The 17,249-nt window shown below is 43.8% G+C and overlaps 1 protein-coding gene across 1 annotated transcript; it reads right to left on the bottom strand.

Annotated features, from left to right (window-relative positions):
- GUCA1A (guanylate cyclase activator 1A) lies at positions 1 to 15,381 on the bottom strand. Its single transcript, XM_024108356.3, has 4 exons — positions 13,329 to 15,381; positions 7,827 to 7,976; positions 7,011 to 7,101; positions 1 to 4,014 (listed from the first exon to the last, which is right to left on the bottom strand). Exons 1-4 carry the CDS (start codon positions 13,524 to 13,526, stop codon positions 3,854 to 3,856), a joined length of 600 nt encoding a protein of 199 aa, XP_023964124.1. The 5' UTR covers positions 13,527 to 15,381; the 3' UTR covers positions 1 to 3,853.
- Positions 15,382 to 17,249: the final 1,868 nt, after the last annotated feature.

Raw genomic sequence — 17,249 nt, 5'->3', positions numbered from 1 at the left:
TAATTTTATAAAATACCATCTTTACTTTGTTCTTTAATTACACTATAGAATCAGAAGTATAAAACTTAACAGGTAAAATGCAGCCAAATGCATGCAAAAACCAGAAAAAGCAGAAAACTGCTTATACCTCAGAAACAGCCAGTGCTAAATAACAAGACATTGAATGTGGGGGAAAATAATTGCTTCCAGTGTGCAGTGCTGCCTAGTCACTTGTGCGTTAGTTGCTGCTGTGGGATGAAGAAACTCTCGGCCCCGTGAGCACATAACAGAGAGATGAGCAGATGATGAATGGCCAGCCCTATTCAGCTGCTCCAGAGAAGGGGTTGGTTAACCATTAATTACCAACCTTTCCTATGTGTATGGTGGATACTGGGGGCAGCTAAGATGTTACATCTGTCCTGGCAATAGAGGCAGAGAGAGGTCATTGCATTAGATAATTAGCACACCATTGCGCTCCCCAGGTCTCTTTCTGCAAAAGTGGGAAATGGTTTCTAAGAAGGGCAGGGACTCAACCTTACAGGGAAAGATGTTTGGTTCTACTTGTTGCCTGAATGCCCTAGTGTTTGGAAGGAGTTCGCAGTTTGAACATTGTATTTGGCCCATCTCTAGCCATGGATTCCTTTGAACTAGACATTCCACGACCATTGTAGGTTCCCTTGTTTTGACCCTTTGACCTTCACACCTGTCTTTGTTATATTTTCTGATGCCCACTGTAATTATTTGAGTTCCCGGGCTCAGTGCATCCTCCCCACAGGCTAGGGGAGGGTCCTTAACTTGCACCTGCCCACCTCCCCAGAACCCAATAGGCCCATTGTATGAAAAATGTGCTATTGCTAAAAGGTATAATGGAAAATGAAATAGTGTACCCACCAGCCCACAGATTAGTGACCAATATTCCTCCAGCACAAACTTATCCATGGAGGTGGCTAATCTCTGGGTTGGAAAAGGAAATTATAAAAGCAAATCCTACTTAAAGTGTTAAACTAGGTCACTTTCCATTTCCCATTGGACCTTTTGTTTGGTGCCTGAACCTGTGTGAGTAACTAGTAGACTGGGCTCTATATAAAAGTGGGATGATTTGTTCCATTCTGATTCCCCAACAAACAAGTCACGGCAGTTTGACAGTAGCAAGAGTAAACATGCTTGTGCTATAAAAAAGCAGGAAGGCAAGAAGAAGCCTTGAAATAAAGTTTTAACCCAGCCCCACTACCAAGCCTTCCACAGTTGGAGCTTGCAAAGAGACAGAACTGGTGTGGTCTGGTTTTCAGAGGTGTTGAACACCCGCAGTTCCCACTGATTTCAAAGCACTCTAACCCCCATTTGCTTATTCCCAGAGCTCAGGCACCTGCACTGTGAAGTGGAAGGGTCTTCTGGCTACTGATGTGCAAAGAGGCACACCAATGGGTCTCACCTCACTCACAAATTTCTAAATTCAGCCTTGCCACAAGAAACAGTAATGAAAAAAAAGGCTTGGCCAGGCCACGTGTGCAAAGATCCACACAGCATCTGGAGACTAGAGGACAGATTTTCAGTCTTCACAAATCATTTTCTTTTTGTGCCAACAATGTTTTTTTCCCCTTTTCTACAGGGGAAATATTATGCTATACCCTTGTTGGGGCTTAGCTGCATATTCTCTAGAGATGTTATATTCCTCTGGATTTTTCCCCCTCCAAACTTGTTATAAGAAGCATTAATGAGGTCGAAATGTATGAAAACTCTTTCCCCCGCCTAGAAAAGTGATTCTGACAGCTATCCAAATCCTACATTAGCTGGACCAATTAGTACTGTAAATCCAGAATAACTGAAACCAAAAATTTGGCTCATTGGGATCAATAGCTAACTAGAAAAGTATTCCAAAGACCAAAGAGTGGACACTCTACATTGTTCTTTCTGTACAGATGAGACATGCAAGAATATTTCTGCAGACACATGACAAGACATTACCTTTCAAGTCACTGCCATTGCTGCCCTTTCAAATTCCTTCATGGAGAAACAGGGCCATGCAGATGTGTGTTTGAATAGTTCAGACATTAGTAAAAAGGCACATTTATGTTTTTAACATTTTAAAGGAAAGAAGAAAAGTCAACATCTTTTTTTCTAGCTCATGTTGGTTTTTTTAACCTTCCATTGCCTTTAGTTTAAAGATAGCCTCAAACCAAAGGATGAGTGACATAACCATTGACTTCGTCTGCTTACTTGCAAGCATCAGAGCTACTACCAAAGGGCAGCTGTCTCAAAATACATATGGAAGGAGAAGATCCAGATCATTTCTCCAGCTGTTCTGGAATTCCCGCTTTCAGGAAGTTATAGTGGGTCAAAGAAAAGAGATTAGCCTGGACACTCTTAGAGTCAATTCTTCCTCCACAGAACATTGTCACGCTGGGCAGATTTCACTATGGTTGAAAAGTGAGCACAAGGCCCATGCACCACTTACAGTCTATTCTGTGGGCTCCCGATGGATTCGAGCTGTGCCCAAGTGCCCTGAATTTCACCCTATAATTTGAGTTGTGAAGTGATTCGTTGATCCCATTTCACTCCATACAATTTGTTTACCCTCCGGTTTACCACAAGCTCCGTCTCATTCCTTTCAAAGACATAATAAGGAGAAAAATGATTCTATCAAAAATATCTGATTTATTTTTCCTGTCGTGTATTTTACTTGGGAGACTTCTCTGTGAGCATGTGTGTGTGTTTGATTTTTCTGCTCAGAGAGAAAAATCATCACTACTATATTTTAAAATGTCTCTAAGTATGACCTAGTTCCTTTTCCCCCTATACACACACATACACGTGCCTAACCAGAGAGGGGTTTGCAATTTAAGTGTTCTGTTCAGCTAGGGTGCAACTGACCACAGCGCAGGGGGTCCACAGATGCCCACATTGCCATTTACACGTGTTAAGGATTTAAGGGGTGCCTGGAGCCTTTTTATGTGGGTCCAAATTGCACCCTTATTGCCTATTTGCTTTGAACTCCCACAGTAACCCTGGAGTCTATGCTGATTTGACTGACAGAAAAGCTGTTCATTATGAACTGGACTCTGCAAAGTCCTTGGAAGGTTACCTGTGTTTTTCACATACCGATTTCCATATAGGTCACATAGCTGTGGTTACCACTCTGCTCTCAGAGTGGGAAATTGGTCCCGGGCAGAGTGCCTGTGCACTCCTACTTCACCTCCCCAGTGTTTACATCAGGCTTCCCCCAGAGTTTAAGCTCCCATTGAGAGCCAGGTGCTGCTCCTTTTGAAATCAGAGGGTTTTGTACTTGGCTTTAATGGAGTCAGGTTTTGACCCTAAGCCTTAAGTGGCGTGACGACCTTGTGGGGCCCCTTGCACGGAGATGAATTTCCACAGTGGTCACTCAGCAATGCGCCTTCTGAAAGTATTATGTGATCCTGCTCTCGCCTTCCTGGAACACATTCTTCACTTCTCTCCCTACATGGGAGCAGCAATATTCAGAGGCACCCAGCTGGCAATAGGCCCAGGTGGCACCATTCGGGAAGTCCCTGGCATCATTTGATTCTAGAGCAATGAGTCAGCTCGGCAGCTCACTCTCTTTAAAGTCTGATCCCTCCCTTTTACAGAGGCAGCAGTGGTTGCATCTGCTCCCTAGGCAGCGCTCACCCAACGCCCAGAGGCTCTTGTCACTGCTGGTCTGTGTTGGCCTCACAATTCACTGCGTACACAATTGGTTTGACATGTTTAGAGGAGCTCCTGATTCCCCTGCTAGGGTGATATTCTAACATAGGATGCTCTTATCACAGTGGCAGTAGCACAGCTCGCCAATTTCCCCACCCCCCACCCCAATTTTTTAATAATGTTAGACAATAAAAAATAAAAGCGTTTTGAAAATTTTCTATTCAGCCGCCCCTTCCGTCTGCTCCGAGCCCTGCGGGTTCTTCCCATCATTCTGGATCATCCGGACAATGTGCGTCAGGTCCAAGCTCCGGGTGAGGATTTCAAGGAGCACCTCGTCCTTCTGTACTCCCTCCATGAACTCCTCCAAGGAGAGCTCGCCTGTTTGCAGGAACACATGCAAAGAGGGTTCTGTTAAATCCTGCCCCCATTTACGCTGACTTCAATGGGCCTTGAATCAGGCCCAGAGGAATTATGTAGATACAACATAAGAAAGGGCCTAACCAAGGCTCTCGGTCCCCTGCCAAATAAAATTAAACTACTTGCATAACCTCAAATGCCTCTCCACAGCTCCAATCGCTCTCAAAGTCCACCTCCTCCCCAGCCCCTGCCAACAGAAGCAGCTTGCAGTCTTCCCTAAAGGACAGTAGACCACAGGGCCATTTCTGATCAGCAGAGGGGAAGCCTGTCTGAGAGCTGCAGGCCTCTCACAGATCAACGGCCAGCCCCCTCTCCTTTAGAAAGAGGGGTGTCCAGCTTGAGTTCCTCTGATCGCACCTGTATCAGTATGTCATGAGGAGAGGGGCAAAGTCCTACACCATTAAGGCCTTATCGATCAAAACTAGCATTTGAAATACAATCTGGAACCAACAGGATTTGTTTACTGAAGGAGAGAGAGAGAAAAAAAGGAGCCTATCTCCCTGCCAGGACCGTTCTCTAAAAGTTTCCAGTATCATTTTAAATCTCCCCAGTCAAAGGGTTTCTACCAGTCCTGTTGGGAGACTCTTCCCCAGCGGAGTGCATAACTCACTCCAGAAGTTTATCTTGACATTTCAGCTAAATTTTCCTCTTTCTTAATCTCATCCTCTGCTTAATCCCCCTAGTGGATTCTGGGCCCTTGGGAATATGGACATCTAAATTCAAACACTAAGACAAGAGCTTGAAATGTTGATGTTACACCCCCATGCTTATTTTGGAACTGTTTAAATAGGGCTTCTGATTTTAGGTTTTGAATTTTAGGTTTTACTGTTGTTTGAAACAGTGCTACATTAAAGCGCACAGAGGAACAAACACACTAAACACTAAACCAGGGGGTTCTATAACAAGGATACAAATCTTAAAATAACACGTAAGTCATTTTTATACATATTATAAAAAATTAAGTAGATCGTTTTTAGACAAGAAATTTGGGAAGTACCTGAAAAAATCTTCTCAGAGCCCTGAAACCGCCCCGATTTTTGGACATCTACACAGAACTCAAAAATTGCTAATAGTAAACCCTGAACAATAAAATTAATAACCCCCACAAAACAGAAGCCCTGTACATAAAGCCAGATTCATGAGGCAGAATTTGGGGTCTGTTTAAGCTCTAGGGATTGGTAGAAGCAGAGAACATTTTGACACAGTCCCACATGACATTCTGATAAGTCAGCTGGGGAAATGGGAGGTTGGTGGAACTACCATTAAGTGGATATGAAATTGGTTAAACAACCGCAAACGACGAGTAACTATTAATGGAATGATGTTAGATTGGAAGGAGATCTCAAGGTGAGTTCCACGGGGATCTGTTCTGGGTCTGATGTTGTTTAATATTTTTATTAATGACCTGGATGTAGGAATAGAGAGCATCCTTCTCAAATCTGCAGATGACACAAGGCTGGGGGGGAGCTGCAAACACTTTGGATGATAGAGCTAAAATTCAAAGGGATCTTAATAAATTGGAGAACTGGACTATAGACAACAAAATGAAATTCAGCAAAGACAAATGTAAGGTGCTACACTTAGGGGCAAAAAACCAAATGCACAAATACAAAATGGGGGATAACTGGATTGGCACCAGCACAGCTGGGAAGGATCTGGGAGCTGTGGTGGATCACAACCTCAACATGAGTCAACAGTGCAATGGTGTTGCAAAATAAGAAAATTCAATTTTAGGTTGCATTAACCAGGGCTGGCTCCAGGGTTTTGGCCGCCCCAAGCAGCCAAAAAAAAAAAAAAAAAAAGAGCCGCGATCGCGATTGCAATCTGCAGTGGCAATTCGGCGGGAGGTCCTTTGCTCCCAGAGGGAGTGAGGGACCGTCCGCCGAATTGCCGCCGAATACCTGGACGTGCCGCCCCTCTCCTGAGAGGCCGCCCCAAGCACCTGCTTGCCAGGCTGGTGCCTGGAGCCGGCCCTGGCATTAACAGAGGCCTCGCATGCAAGTCACAAGAGATGATAACACTGCTCTATTAGCCGATGGTTAGACCTCATGTGAAGTATTGTGTCCAGTTTTGGTCACCAATGTATAGAAAGGATGTAGAGAAACTGGAAAGGAACCAGAGGTGAGTGACAAAGATGATCAAAGAGATGGAATACAAGCCATATGAGCAAAGGCGGAAGGAAATGGTATATGTTTACTTTGGAAAAGAGGAGATTAAGGGGGGGGACATGATAGCAGTCTTCAAATACTTGAAAGGCTGCCATAAAAAAGATGACGAAAAGTTGTTCTCTGTTGCCACAGAGGGCAGGACAAGAGACAATGGGTTCAAGCTACAGCAGAGCAGATTTAGATTAAATCTCAGGGAAAACTTCCTAACTGTAAGAACAGTAGGACAATAGAACAGATGCCTAGGGAGGTCATGGAAGCTCCGTCACTGAAAGTTTCCAAAAGGAGGCTGGAGCCATCTGTCTTAGATGGTTTAGACACAACAAATCCTGCATCTTGGGAGGGGGTTAGACTAGATGACCCTTGCAGTCCCTTCTAACCTTATGAGTCTATGAGTAAGAATGGGAAATGTGTAAGCACTTAGAGTTCAGCCAAGGGGTGAACAGGAGAGGACGAAATGGACAGGTTAGATGGTACCTGTTTCTTCTTAGTTTGCTGAGACCTTGAACAAAATTTAAAAGGATTGGGGGCTAGATTTCCCCTTGCACCCTACAGCTTTCTGGCCAGATCTTCAGATCCTCAGCTGATGTAAATGGCCATAGCTTTACTGATGTCAATGGAGCAACAGTCATATACACCAGCTGAAGATCTGGCCTTCCATATGCTTTCAGATCCATTTTTGACAGCTCTGTTTCTGGGCACTCCAGGAGTTTGCAGTAACTTGGCAGGAAGAATTAGGGTTAGCGGGTTCAAGTTAGAGCACTGCTCTCTCTGGCATATAAAGTTCCTTACCATCTCCGTTGATATCAATTTTATCAAACACCATGTCTGTGAATTCCTCAGCAGTCATTTTTTCGTTACATCGGTTAATGGCTCGAATAGCCTGGAGGCAAAGAAGGACACAGAGAACATTTAATGAGCATGTTGTGTAGATTTATGAATCTGTGGGCAGTGAGTAGCAAAAGGGTGTAGCATAAATTACCAAATTTTCATGCAATGGGTTGGGTTCTCAAAGGGATAACAAGTACATTTAAAAAAAAAAGATTCAAAACAATTTAAAATACATTAAATGTATTAAAAGCTTAAGTAGTTACGGAGGCACATTGGGATCATTCATAAACCTTTGACCTCTGGAAATCTTGATTCAAATCCTTAGGTTCAGTTAAAGTGCTAGTCTCAACCTAGTCTTAAATGGATGTATTTAAACAGCCCAGTCTGAAGCAGAAGGGAGTGCTGCAAGTGAGAACTGGGAGATGTGTGGAGGCCGAGGGTTGAGGACTTGGACTGCAAGGGAATTCCAGTCCATCAGTACAGCAGTGGGGGAGAGCAACTGGCACAATGCCACTGCTGTAATTCCCAATTTGCGCCTAACTGAGCCTGGAGGTCCTTCAGCCCAGTATTGTGAGTGGACTAAAGATTTGTCCAATGCTTGCAAATTTGCCAGTTGACTGAGCACAATTATCTCTCTGGCTTGGAATGTTCTTCCTTTGGGAATGCGTTCTTGTGGCCTTTCCCTCTCTGTACATTTGTCTAGCGGCTGATATCCAAGGTGCTATGGCAACACAGTTACTGGCGGAAGAAAAGAGAGGCAGAGCAGCAATTGCTCACCTTAATGATATTCAATAATTCTCCTCTGTCGATGCAGCCATTCCCATCCACATCATAGAGCTTGAAATACCATCTCAGCTTCTGTTCCACTTTTCCTTTCAAGACCAGGCTCAGAGCTGCCACGTATTCCATAAAATCAATGTAGCCATCCTAAAAAGCACAAGAACAGGGCTACATCAGAGGTGAGCATGAGTCAGATAGTTGGCTTTAAAGGTTGTGGCTGGTATCTTTTGGAACAGCTGACTGCATTTCTGTAATAAAACTGGGATAATATTACTTACTTTCCTCTAACTACTGGGCCAGATCCTAAACTGGTGTAAATTGGCTGTAGTTCCTGTGAAGTCAATAAATGATGCTAATTTATACCTACTGAGGATCTGGTCCAATAAGTGTAAAAGCACTTTGAAATTGCTGGTACTTATCTGGCCCCCATCACTGTACTATCTGAGCACCTCACAATCTTTCATATATTTATCCTCATAACCCCTCTGTGAGGTCTGGTGGTGTGATTATCCCCATTCTACAGATGGGGAACTGAGCACTGACAGACTAATGACTTACCCAAGTCTGGGGTGGCGTAGAGAATTGAACTCAGGTCTCTAATGGCTGATGAGAAGATCATAACCATTAGACTATCCTTCCCATTTAACCAAATCATTTGGTGAAAAAAACCTAACTACGTTCAGATGAATTATTACATTATTAATAAATACTACTAATAAATATTATTATACAACAAACTGTAGTGATGTCTCTCCAATAGCAGTGATGGGAATTGGGAAACCCAGTTGTGTGTCGTTTGGGAAAACATTTCTTTCCTTAATTTAAACATTTATTTTTCAACTTTAATTAAGTTCATGTATTTTTAACTATTGCAAATGGAAGCCCAGGCTGTTCAAACAATCAAGAGTCATGCTGGTAATTCATTCTTGCCTGGTACCCAGGGAGACACAACAAAACAAAAGCCAAACTCAAGTTTTGCTGGAGCAAATGGAACCTGAACCTCAAAAGTGCAGGGTACTATTTTTGATAGAGAAGCCCTAATTTGGGAGGGGTTTAAAAAAAAGTAAGGCAGCATGAGCTCTCCATTCCTTACTTCAAAGATTTCTTCTGCATTTCAGCAAAACAAGGGCTCTCAGGGGGACATTCACCCCTGTGCCAGGGCCACCACAGGGAATCGGCAACACAGAGTCCCTAGACTCTGTTTGTTTGTCAGAGGGTGGAGATGGATGGCAGGAGAGAGATCACTTGATCATTACCTGGTAGGTTCACTCCCTCTGGGGCACCTGGCATTGGCCACTGTCGGTAGACAGGATACTGGGCTAGATGGACCTTGGTCTGACCCAGTATGGCTGTTCTTATGTAACACTTAAGTTCCACTCAAAGACCTATTTTGCAGGCTTAATTGGTGCATATGCCTTGTGCCTGTCCCCCCTGCACAGGGGTGAATTGCATCTGCTCTGGATAAGGTTTTCTGTGTCGTGCTGCATTTTCCAAATTTGAATAAATATGCAAACCAAACAGACATAAGGACCTAGAGTTCAACTGCTCTATGTGAAACTAGCAGAGATGAAGGCTTTCGCCCTCTCTCCAGGGCATTTTGAATGCAAGCAGCAGTTAGTTTTAGTTGCCCCAAACACCTCCAATCCCCAAAGTGGTCATTTTAAAATTTGCAGATGCACAATGAGTTAATAATCAACAAGATCTCAGAGTATCTGCTGGGCTTAGAGGTTAATTAAACCTAGAGAGCTATTCTGTGCTATGGGAATCTCTTTATGCAATACAATTATATCTCAGGAAGCAAAGAGGAACAGGCTTATCCAGATGAAATCTGATGGGTTACCCAACGCCATCCCATCCATGTGCATATGTAATTCTTTTCACTGCTAATGGGATTTGCATGCAGACGTCAAGGGGAGAAGAGAATTCACAAAGAGCATGTAGAATGGGGTCTTGCACTGTAATCTTTTCCCTCTGGAAACCTGGGTTCACACTTGGTCAGGCCACAATGGAAAAGGGGTTTTAGCCTCATTTTTCTGTTTAGTTACATTTGCCCCACACGCTACAGTTGGGTGCATTCAGCAGGAGAGGCTTAGTTCAGGGGAAGTTACAGGTAGGACTGAGGTGTATTTGCCGCAGTGTTATGCAGGAGGGAGCTTGCTAGTCACCGTCCTGGCTCTAGGTATTGATCTCTGACATTCACAACTTCTTAAATTTCTGCAATGCATACTCCCAAACATATTTCAAGTGAAAAATGGCGCATTGTACAAAGCGATGGTAATTCCTCGGGAAGTATGGGCCATGTACTGTCATGGAATCAGCCCACTGCTTGAGGGGCCCAGTTAAAGAACAGATCATCTGCTTTATTCCACAGTCACAAAAATCAGATTAGGTATAAATAGCTGCTAAGCCAATTACCACCGTGGATTTCCTGTGCATTGATTCATTAGTCAGGTGTACATTCAAACATGAGATCCCTTAGAACACCAATGTAAATACTGGCATAATGACTTTTGCTAATATTTTCAAGTCCTTTAAGCAATTTAAGAACCTAAATCACATTGATTCTCAATGGGAATTAAGATCCTAAATCGAGACTTTTTTTTGAGTGCGCAAATTTCGGCCTTAATTTTTAATTTAGCAGGGACTGGGGGGGTTGTTTCAAAACCACGAGTGCTACTGAATGTTTAAGGAAGTCAAGTGTCTCATTCTCAGTTTGTCTTTTTCTAAGCAAACCACATTCCTGCTGGGCAGGACATTTTTTTTGACTGGCACCAGCTTTAATTTCATTGTGCCAGCAGCTTGGTCGGTACTTTGCAGAGAGATATGAAAACAAGGGCCAAATTCTGTTCTCGTTTACGCCAGTGTAAATCTGGAGTAATTCCATTCACGCCAATAGATTTCTACTGATTTAACTGGCAGCAGAATTCTCCTAAGGTCAATGCCTTTGCTATTTTACAGATACATACTAGTGGGCTTAGTGCTAACGATGCTGAATCATCCCCACTCAAGTCAGACAATAACTCGTTAGTGGGACTGCTCAGGGCAGCAAGCACTACACCTGGTATGAAGTTTTTGCTGGACTGGGGCTTAACATTTTGTTAATGTGGCCAGATTCCCAAAGTTTCTTGCAGCAGCTGTGATCATTTGGGTTTGGGTAAAAATAATATTGCAGAGAAGAATGGCATGAGGAGCTGCCGGGGTCAAAGGGCTCCAGAGGACTGTGGGCAGGTACTGAATGGCAGTCATGCTCCTGTAAGGTGCAAGGAGGCTCCAAAGATGCTTCTTCCCACCTTGGAGTTCAACACACTTTTCAACAGACAGCTCTGCAGGGGTCCCATTCTATGCAGGCTGGAGAGTAATCTCCTGTATTTCACCTACTGAGAGCTTTCTGTGTGGGTGAAATTCATTCCTGACCAGACGGCCTGCACAAGGCTTAGGTGACACTTAAATCTCAAGTATCAGAGGGGTAGCTGTGTTAGTATGAATCTGTAAAAAGCAACAGAGGGTTCTGTGGCATCTTTAAGACTAACAGAAGTATTGGGAGCATAAGCTTTCGTGGGTAAGAACCTCACTCCTTTTACTTGCATCTGAAGAAGTGAGGTTCTTACCCACTAAAGCTTATGCTCCCAATACTTCTGTTAGTCTTAAAGGTGCCACAGGACCCTCTGTTACTTAAATCTCAGTTAACCCCGAGGTCAAGGATTTCAGCAGAGGGCAGAACTCACGTCTTCTGCACTGGGTTGAATTTTAGACACAAACTATTTGGATGAAATGAAACCTCAGACAAAGGGTGATGGATGTTATGAATGGCAGTTTGTAAGACAGACAAGGTCGGTGAGGTAATATCTTTTATTGGACCAACTTCTGCTGATGAGAGAGACAAGCTTTTGAACTTACACAGAGGTCATCTTCAGGTCTGATAGATAAACAGAAAGCCAACGATTGATAGGGCCATGCCATTACGCAGTCAATTAGACCCAAATAAACCCTCTTAAATAAATAAAGCTACCTTACGCACAGCTTTCTTATCCTGAAAAGGGAGAAGAACCACCAGGGCCTCCACCACTGCCAATCCGTTCTATATGGAAGGTGAATAGATACTGTGGTGATGGGCATCAGTAAACACCTTTAAGACAGGCAAATCCAGAATCACTCTATTGATGTCACTTCCGGATTTACATTGGTGTAACAGAGACTAGTTAGTTATGCCTAGATAGCAATTCTTTTCCTTTCCTTTCCTGCTGAAAGCTCCTTACAAGTTGATGGGCCTGATTCACTCCTGCTTTACTCATAGAATTATGTGGGTGTAACTTCTCTGAAGCCAATGAACTTGTGTCAGCATAACACTGGCCATGCAGTAATGACTCAGGGCCTGAATATCAAGGGATCTTTCAGCCATCACTGGGATGCAGATATGGCAGCCAAGGAAGTGATTCTGGATAATAACAAATGTTCTCCAAATACGGCCTGACTTGAATGGGCTTTGGATCAGGCCCATAAAGTTCACCGTTAAAAAATCATCTTAAAGATCAGGTCTTTCTCCCTTTGAAGTCAGTGGACATTTAGGAACTGATTTCAATGGGAGCAAGATTGGTTCCTACTACAAAGCACAGCATCCATTGGTAGCAATTGCTCTACCTGAAGCCTCAATGAGTCATTTGGTGCTTTTGTTCTTAACAGCACCTTGTGACAATCATGAACGGATTTGGCAGGAGCAAGTAATTAGACATTTTAAAAAGCTGTAAAAAGAGAAGCCCAGCACAAGAAAAACACAGCTATATAATAAAACAAATCCAACGATAATAAACATAGAAATCAACCATAAATACACTTCATCTTTGCCCTAAGCCATGGAACATGCCATACTGAGTGGATGTGGACCTTCCTGTTGCTCACTCAAATGAATGTGGCACATTTGACTCAATTTCTTTTTACTGCCGTGACACTAGACAGTGTGGGATTAATTTACAGGGATTAGAAACCATCAGATAAAATAATTCTTTTAAAGTTGTATTAAAGAGAAATACCAACAACTCAAATAACTTAAAACTAAAAACAATAGAATATTTGTTTTGGAAAGATTCCCTTTTCTTTTACCTGCATTCATATAACAGACTCATTCGGGACATTCATGTCAAATACTTTCACATAAATATATTTATATGAACTTGATTCTCCACCATCTTGCAAATTGTGCAGACATGTAGACCTGTGCAATATGAGTGCAAAGTAGGTGTAAAATGCTACCAAAACTGGTTTTGGAGAGTGGAGAATTTGGATTTGATAGTGTTTTACACACACTTGGCCCTTTACATGGGTGTAAAGGACTACATAACATGTAAGGCAATGGAAAGACAGGCCATATTTATATATTATTTTATATATATATGACTAGGGTTCCATAGGTACTCTGATAATACAAATATATATATATACATACACACAAACAAACACATACACACAGATACATACATATTAAATAGAGATGGTAATATTTACCTTATTAAAGTCAAATGTCTCAAACATTTGCTCAATGTATTTGTTTGATGCTGGACTCAGATTTTTCAAACCAAAAAACTGCTTGAACTCATGCAGGGTGAGCTGACCCGAGGGACACTCCGTCATGAACTTCTTGTACCATTGGTGGCACTCGGTGGCACTCAGTTCTTCCACGGATTTCCCATCCATGTTCCCCATTTCCACACAAAGAGATGGTCACGTTTTTCAGGAACAATGGAAATTTTATAGACTTCTTCTTCTCGGTTGTTGGGGGTTTGGTTGGCTTTTTTTCTTTTTTTTTTCAATTTTACTTTTTGCCTTTAAGTTTCAAAATCAGCTGATGTCACAGGAGTTACACTAATTAGAGAACCCAAACACCCAAGCACAAGATTTTTCTAGTTCACTGTCACGGGTCACAGAGCTGCAAAAAGGCACCCCTCCAGAGAGAGTTTCACACTTCCTAAAGTGAATTTAAACTTGCAAAACCCTCTTCAAACAAGGACCTGACATTTAAGTATGCAGCAAATCCTAATCCAGCCAATGAGGAACAGCCGGTGATGGGATCCCAACTGGGGCATCCAGAGTTCAGGGTTAAAATAGAAGGGAGGTAAAATGGGAGACTCTTGCAGATTACAGGTAAGATTATGATGGCAGGATTTGCTCCAGGCATAATCTCCTAAACCACTTCATTTCTGATTTTGTGTCTGACCATGTGAATGATGACTCTGATACTAACATCAGAACAAAAGAGAAGAGAGTAAAGTACTCCGAAGGCCCTTCGTTAGTCTGTCCTTTCACTTCTCCCCTAGAACTCATTATAGCCAGAGGGCTTCCAAAAGTGACCAGCAACCGGAGAATGAAAAGTCAGGCTGGGGAGAAGAACACTTCAGCTCCTGTCACATGTGTTTTGTTGGGTTGATTTTGATGACCTAGGACAACACCAAGGGAAGAGAATCATCCTAAGCACTAACCAGCAGCCCTGCTAGCAGAGATTGGGTCCAGGGGACAAATCTCCGGTTAATAAATTGTCATAGCTCCACTGATTTCAATGGTACTTTAGACCAGCTAAGGATCTGCCGCCAATTGTTATGTGCCTCAGTGATATGTGAAAAGGTCTTAGTGTGAATGAGAATTGGGCCCAATGTTGTTTTCATATCTCAGGTGCAGCAAACAGAGAAGAATTAACAAAAAATTGATCCTATTATAATAGGCCAAATCCTCAGCTAAAGTATAAAATTAATAGAGCTACCTGGATTTACACCAGGTGAGGATCTAGTCCATAGTATTCATAAATATTTTTCTCTTCTACACATCTTAAGGTAAGGAGCCCAATTTTTGCACATGGCCTGATGCTGCTTTCCCTGCATTTATGCAGTTATGAATAATAAAATAAAGGCTTCAAATTAAAGGTGTGCAGGCTGGTTACACTTCACCAACTCTTTGTCAACTACATTTCCTAGAAGCTTGACAATGGCTGGGCAGCAGAAACACCTGGCGGGGCAAACATCAGTGAAAAACCTGGCAGAATCATATAAGGATGAACACACGTTTTTTTCCGGCAGAAATACTGTGAGGTTTGATATTCCAGTGACAATCAGTTTAATGAGGTGCAGTGCACTCCAACAAGCCAGCACTGAGAAATTCAACAGGGAAAATGGAAACACGCAGAAGCAAAACCTTTCCCAGACATCTACAAAGCGAACTGTGCCAACAATGAACTGAACGTGGAGAGCTCCTCTCATCTGAGTGGGCCTCAAAGGGCTTTGCAAACATTCATTCATCAAACCTCACGGTTCCTCCTTCTGAGGCAGAGCAGTATTATTTCCTCAGTTTTTACAAAAGGAGAAACTGAGCTACAGAAAGGTGATTCAATGGCAGAATCAGCCACAGAACCCAGGCGTCTGATTCTCCATCCTCTGCTTTAACCATTACGCTGCACAGGTTCCTGGAGCTGGGAATAGGACCGAGCAGCCCTGACCCCGCAGTCCTATGCTCTAACCACCTAATACATTGCACACCTGCCCTGTTTTCCCTCCTTGGAAGCAGAAGTTCTCTCCTGACCCCGTCCCCCCCCCCACCTTCTTATCTGGGCTATTTATGGCACCAATTGTTCCTGGCCCTTATGTGGGTTAACATGAGGAAGGAGAGCACAAGAAACTTTCCTCCCGTGTGCAACCAATGTAAGGGCCTGGCACAATCGCACCCTCTGCACAACAAGCCTAGAGGTGCACAATACCCCAAGGGGGCAAGGAGGGGCAGGGCCAGGGGTTTCCCTTCTGCCCCAGCCCGCGGCGAGGACCAGCCTGCCGGGAGAGTCAACAGCACCCCCTGAAGGGTGATAGGTGACCTTCCTCTGCATGCCAATTGTGGCATTCTAGTTGCCTGCACCTCCCCTTATTCATGCTGAGGGGCCCTGGGGGGGGGGAGGCGGGCAATGTACCTTGGGAAGGAGCCGCTCTGTCAGGGGCGGTGCAGAGCACTTCCTGCTCAGCGAGTGACAGAACCGTGTGACTTCTGCAACAGGGATTAATATCCAGGGCAAGGAAACACCTCATGCTACCAGAGGAATCGAGGGCAACCCTCACAGATGTGCAGGATGTAAGGAGATTCCCCCAGATTTGCTGCTGATATAAGCACCAATTAGAGTCCAATTCAGCTATGGGTTACACCTGTGAACATCCACTTTCCAAATCCAGAGTCAATGGAATTACTCTGGGTTTGTGCCAGTGCAAAGGGGGAGCAGATTTGGCCCTTACGGTCGTGGTGTCAGGGGGCTGCCCTCTAATCAGCAGAAGTGGTCTTGACCCCTGGCTAGACCCCTGAGGGAAGGAAGGGAGGGGAGAATTTACCTTTCCCCACTGCTGTGTCCCAGCGTGGACTCTGCCTGTAAGCTGTCTGCTCTGCATTACTCATCACGCTAGCAATCCCCAGGTCCCAATGATCAGTGGAAGGCAGAGGCTGGGACTGGGAGATACACAGACAACCTAAAAATAAACCACTAATAAAAAAGAGTGTGGGCTTGTACCTCAAGAGACACCAATGTGCTAACAGTATATGAAAATACCAATGCTTTGTAAGAGCTTCCAGTGGAGATACCCAGGACCCAAGGGAAACAGCCCTCACACTCACAGTCGGCGCTAAAGGGGGAATACATGAAGCAAATGGAGGCCTCCACTCCCCTGTGAATCTTGACAGCATCTGAAATATGAGGTGCCACTGTTCTTTAGCTAAGCGTCAGTTAAGTGTACTCGGTTCTTCGATTCAGAGTCAGCAAATGCAGTGGCACCTGCTGCTAGCAGGATCAGACAGAAGAGATGGGCCTGAAATGAATCCGGTTTAAACACACCCAAACTTGGCTCTGGCGGCTCGGGCTAATCTCTAGCGCACGGAGTAGAATGAAAGCCCTGAATTATTTCAGGATATTGCAAGGTGCCAGGTGAAATTCCCAGCTGTGCCACAGGCTCCCTGTATGAGGTTAGGCAAAGCACTTGGGCCCAGATCCTCAGAGTTATTTAGATACCTAGTTTTCAATTATCTCAATGGAAGTTAGGTGCCTAAACACCTTTGAGTTTCTGGGCACTGGGCTCGCTGGGCCTCAGTTTCCCAGCAGTAAATAGGGGGATGATGATAGTCTTCTACCTCATGGGGGTGGTCATGACACTTAGTTAATTATTACTTGTAAAATGCTTTAAACTTCTTAGCTGAAAGGTGCTTCTAAGGGGGTGGCCGGGTTCTCCCCCAACCCACTCTGGTAGCAAGAGTTAGAACCCTACATAAAGTTGCTGAATAAGTTCTGCTGGCTTTTATTGCAGGAGGGGCTTGTTAATTCTACCAAGATAGGAAGCGTGTGATGATCATCTGACCAGAAGGCACAAGGGTCTGGGGCACAGAGATTTCTGCAGGGAAACCCTAGGACCAGCC

Source organism: Chrysemys picta, chromosome 4, assembly GCF_011386835.1.
Source record: "Chrysemys picta bellii isolate R12L10 chromosome 4, ASM1138683v2, whole genome shotgun sequence".
In the NCBI taxonomy this organism is placed as follows: domain Eukaryota; kingdom Metazoa; phylum Chordata; order Testudines; family Emydidae; genus Chrysemys; species Chrysemys picta.
Note: the sequence above shows the minus strand (reverse complement) of the source record. Positions and strands in the feature narration are given on the sequence as shown.

Excerpts from the sequence above, each read along its gene's own strand:
- GUCA1A (XM_024108356.3), bottom strand. The coding sequence starts at position 13,526 with ATGGGGAACATGGATGGGAAATCCGTGGAAGAACTGAGTGCCACCGAG. Across the intron at positions 7,102-7,826 it reads AATTATTGAATATCATTAAG|GCTATTCGAGCCATTAACCG; the intron begins GTGAGCAATTGC and ends CTTTGCCTCCAG. Across the intron at positions 4,015-7,010 it reads AATTGATATCAACGGAGATG|GCGAGCTCTCCTTGGAGGAG; the intron begins GTAAGGAACTTT and ends TCCTGCAAACAG.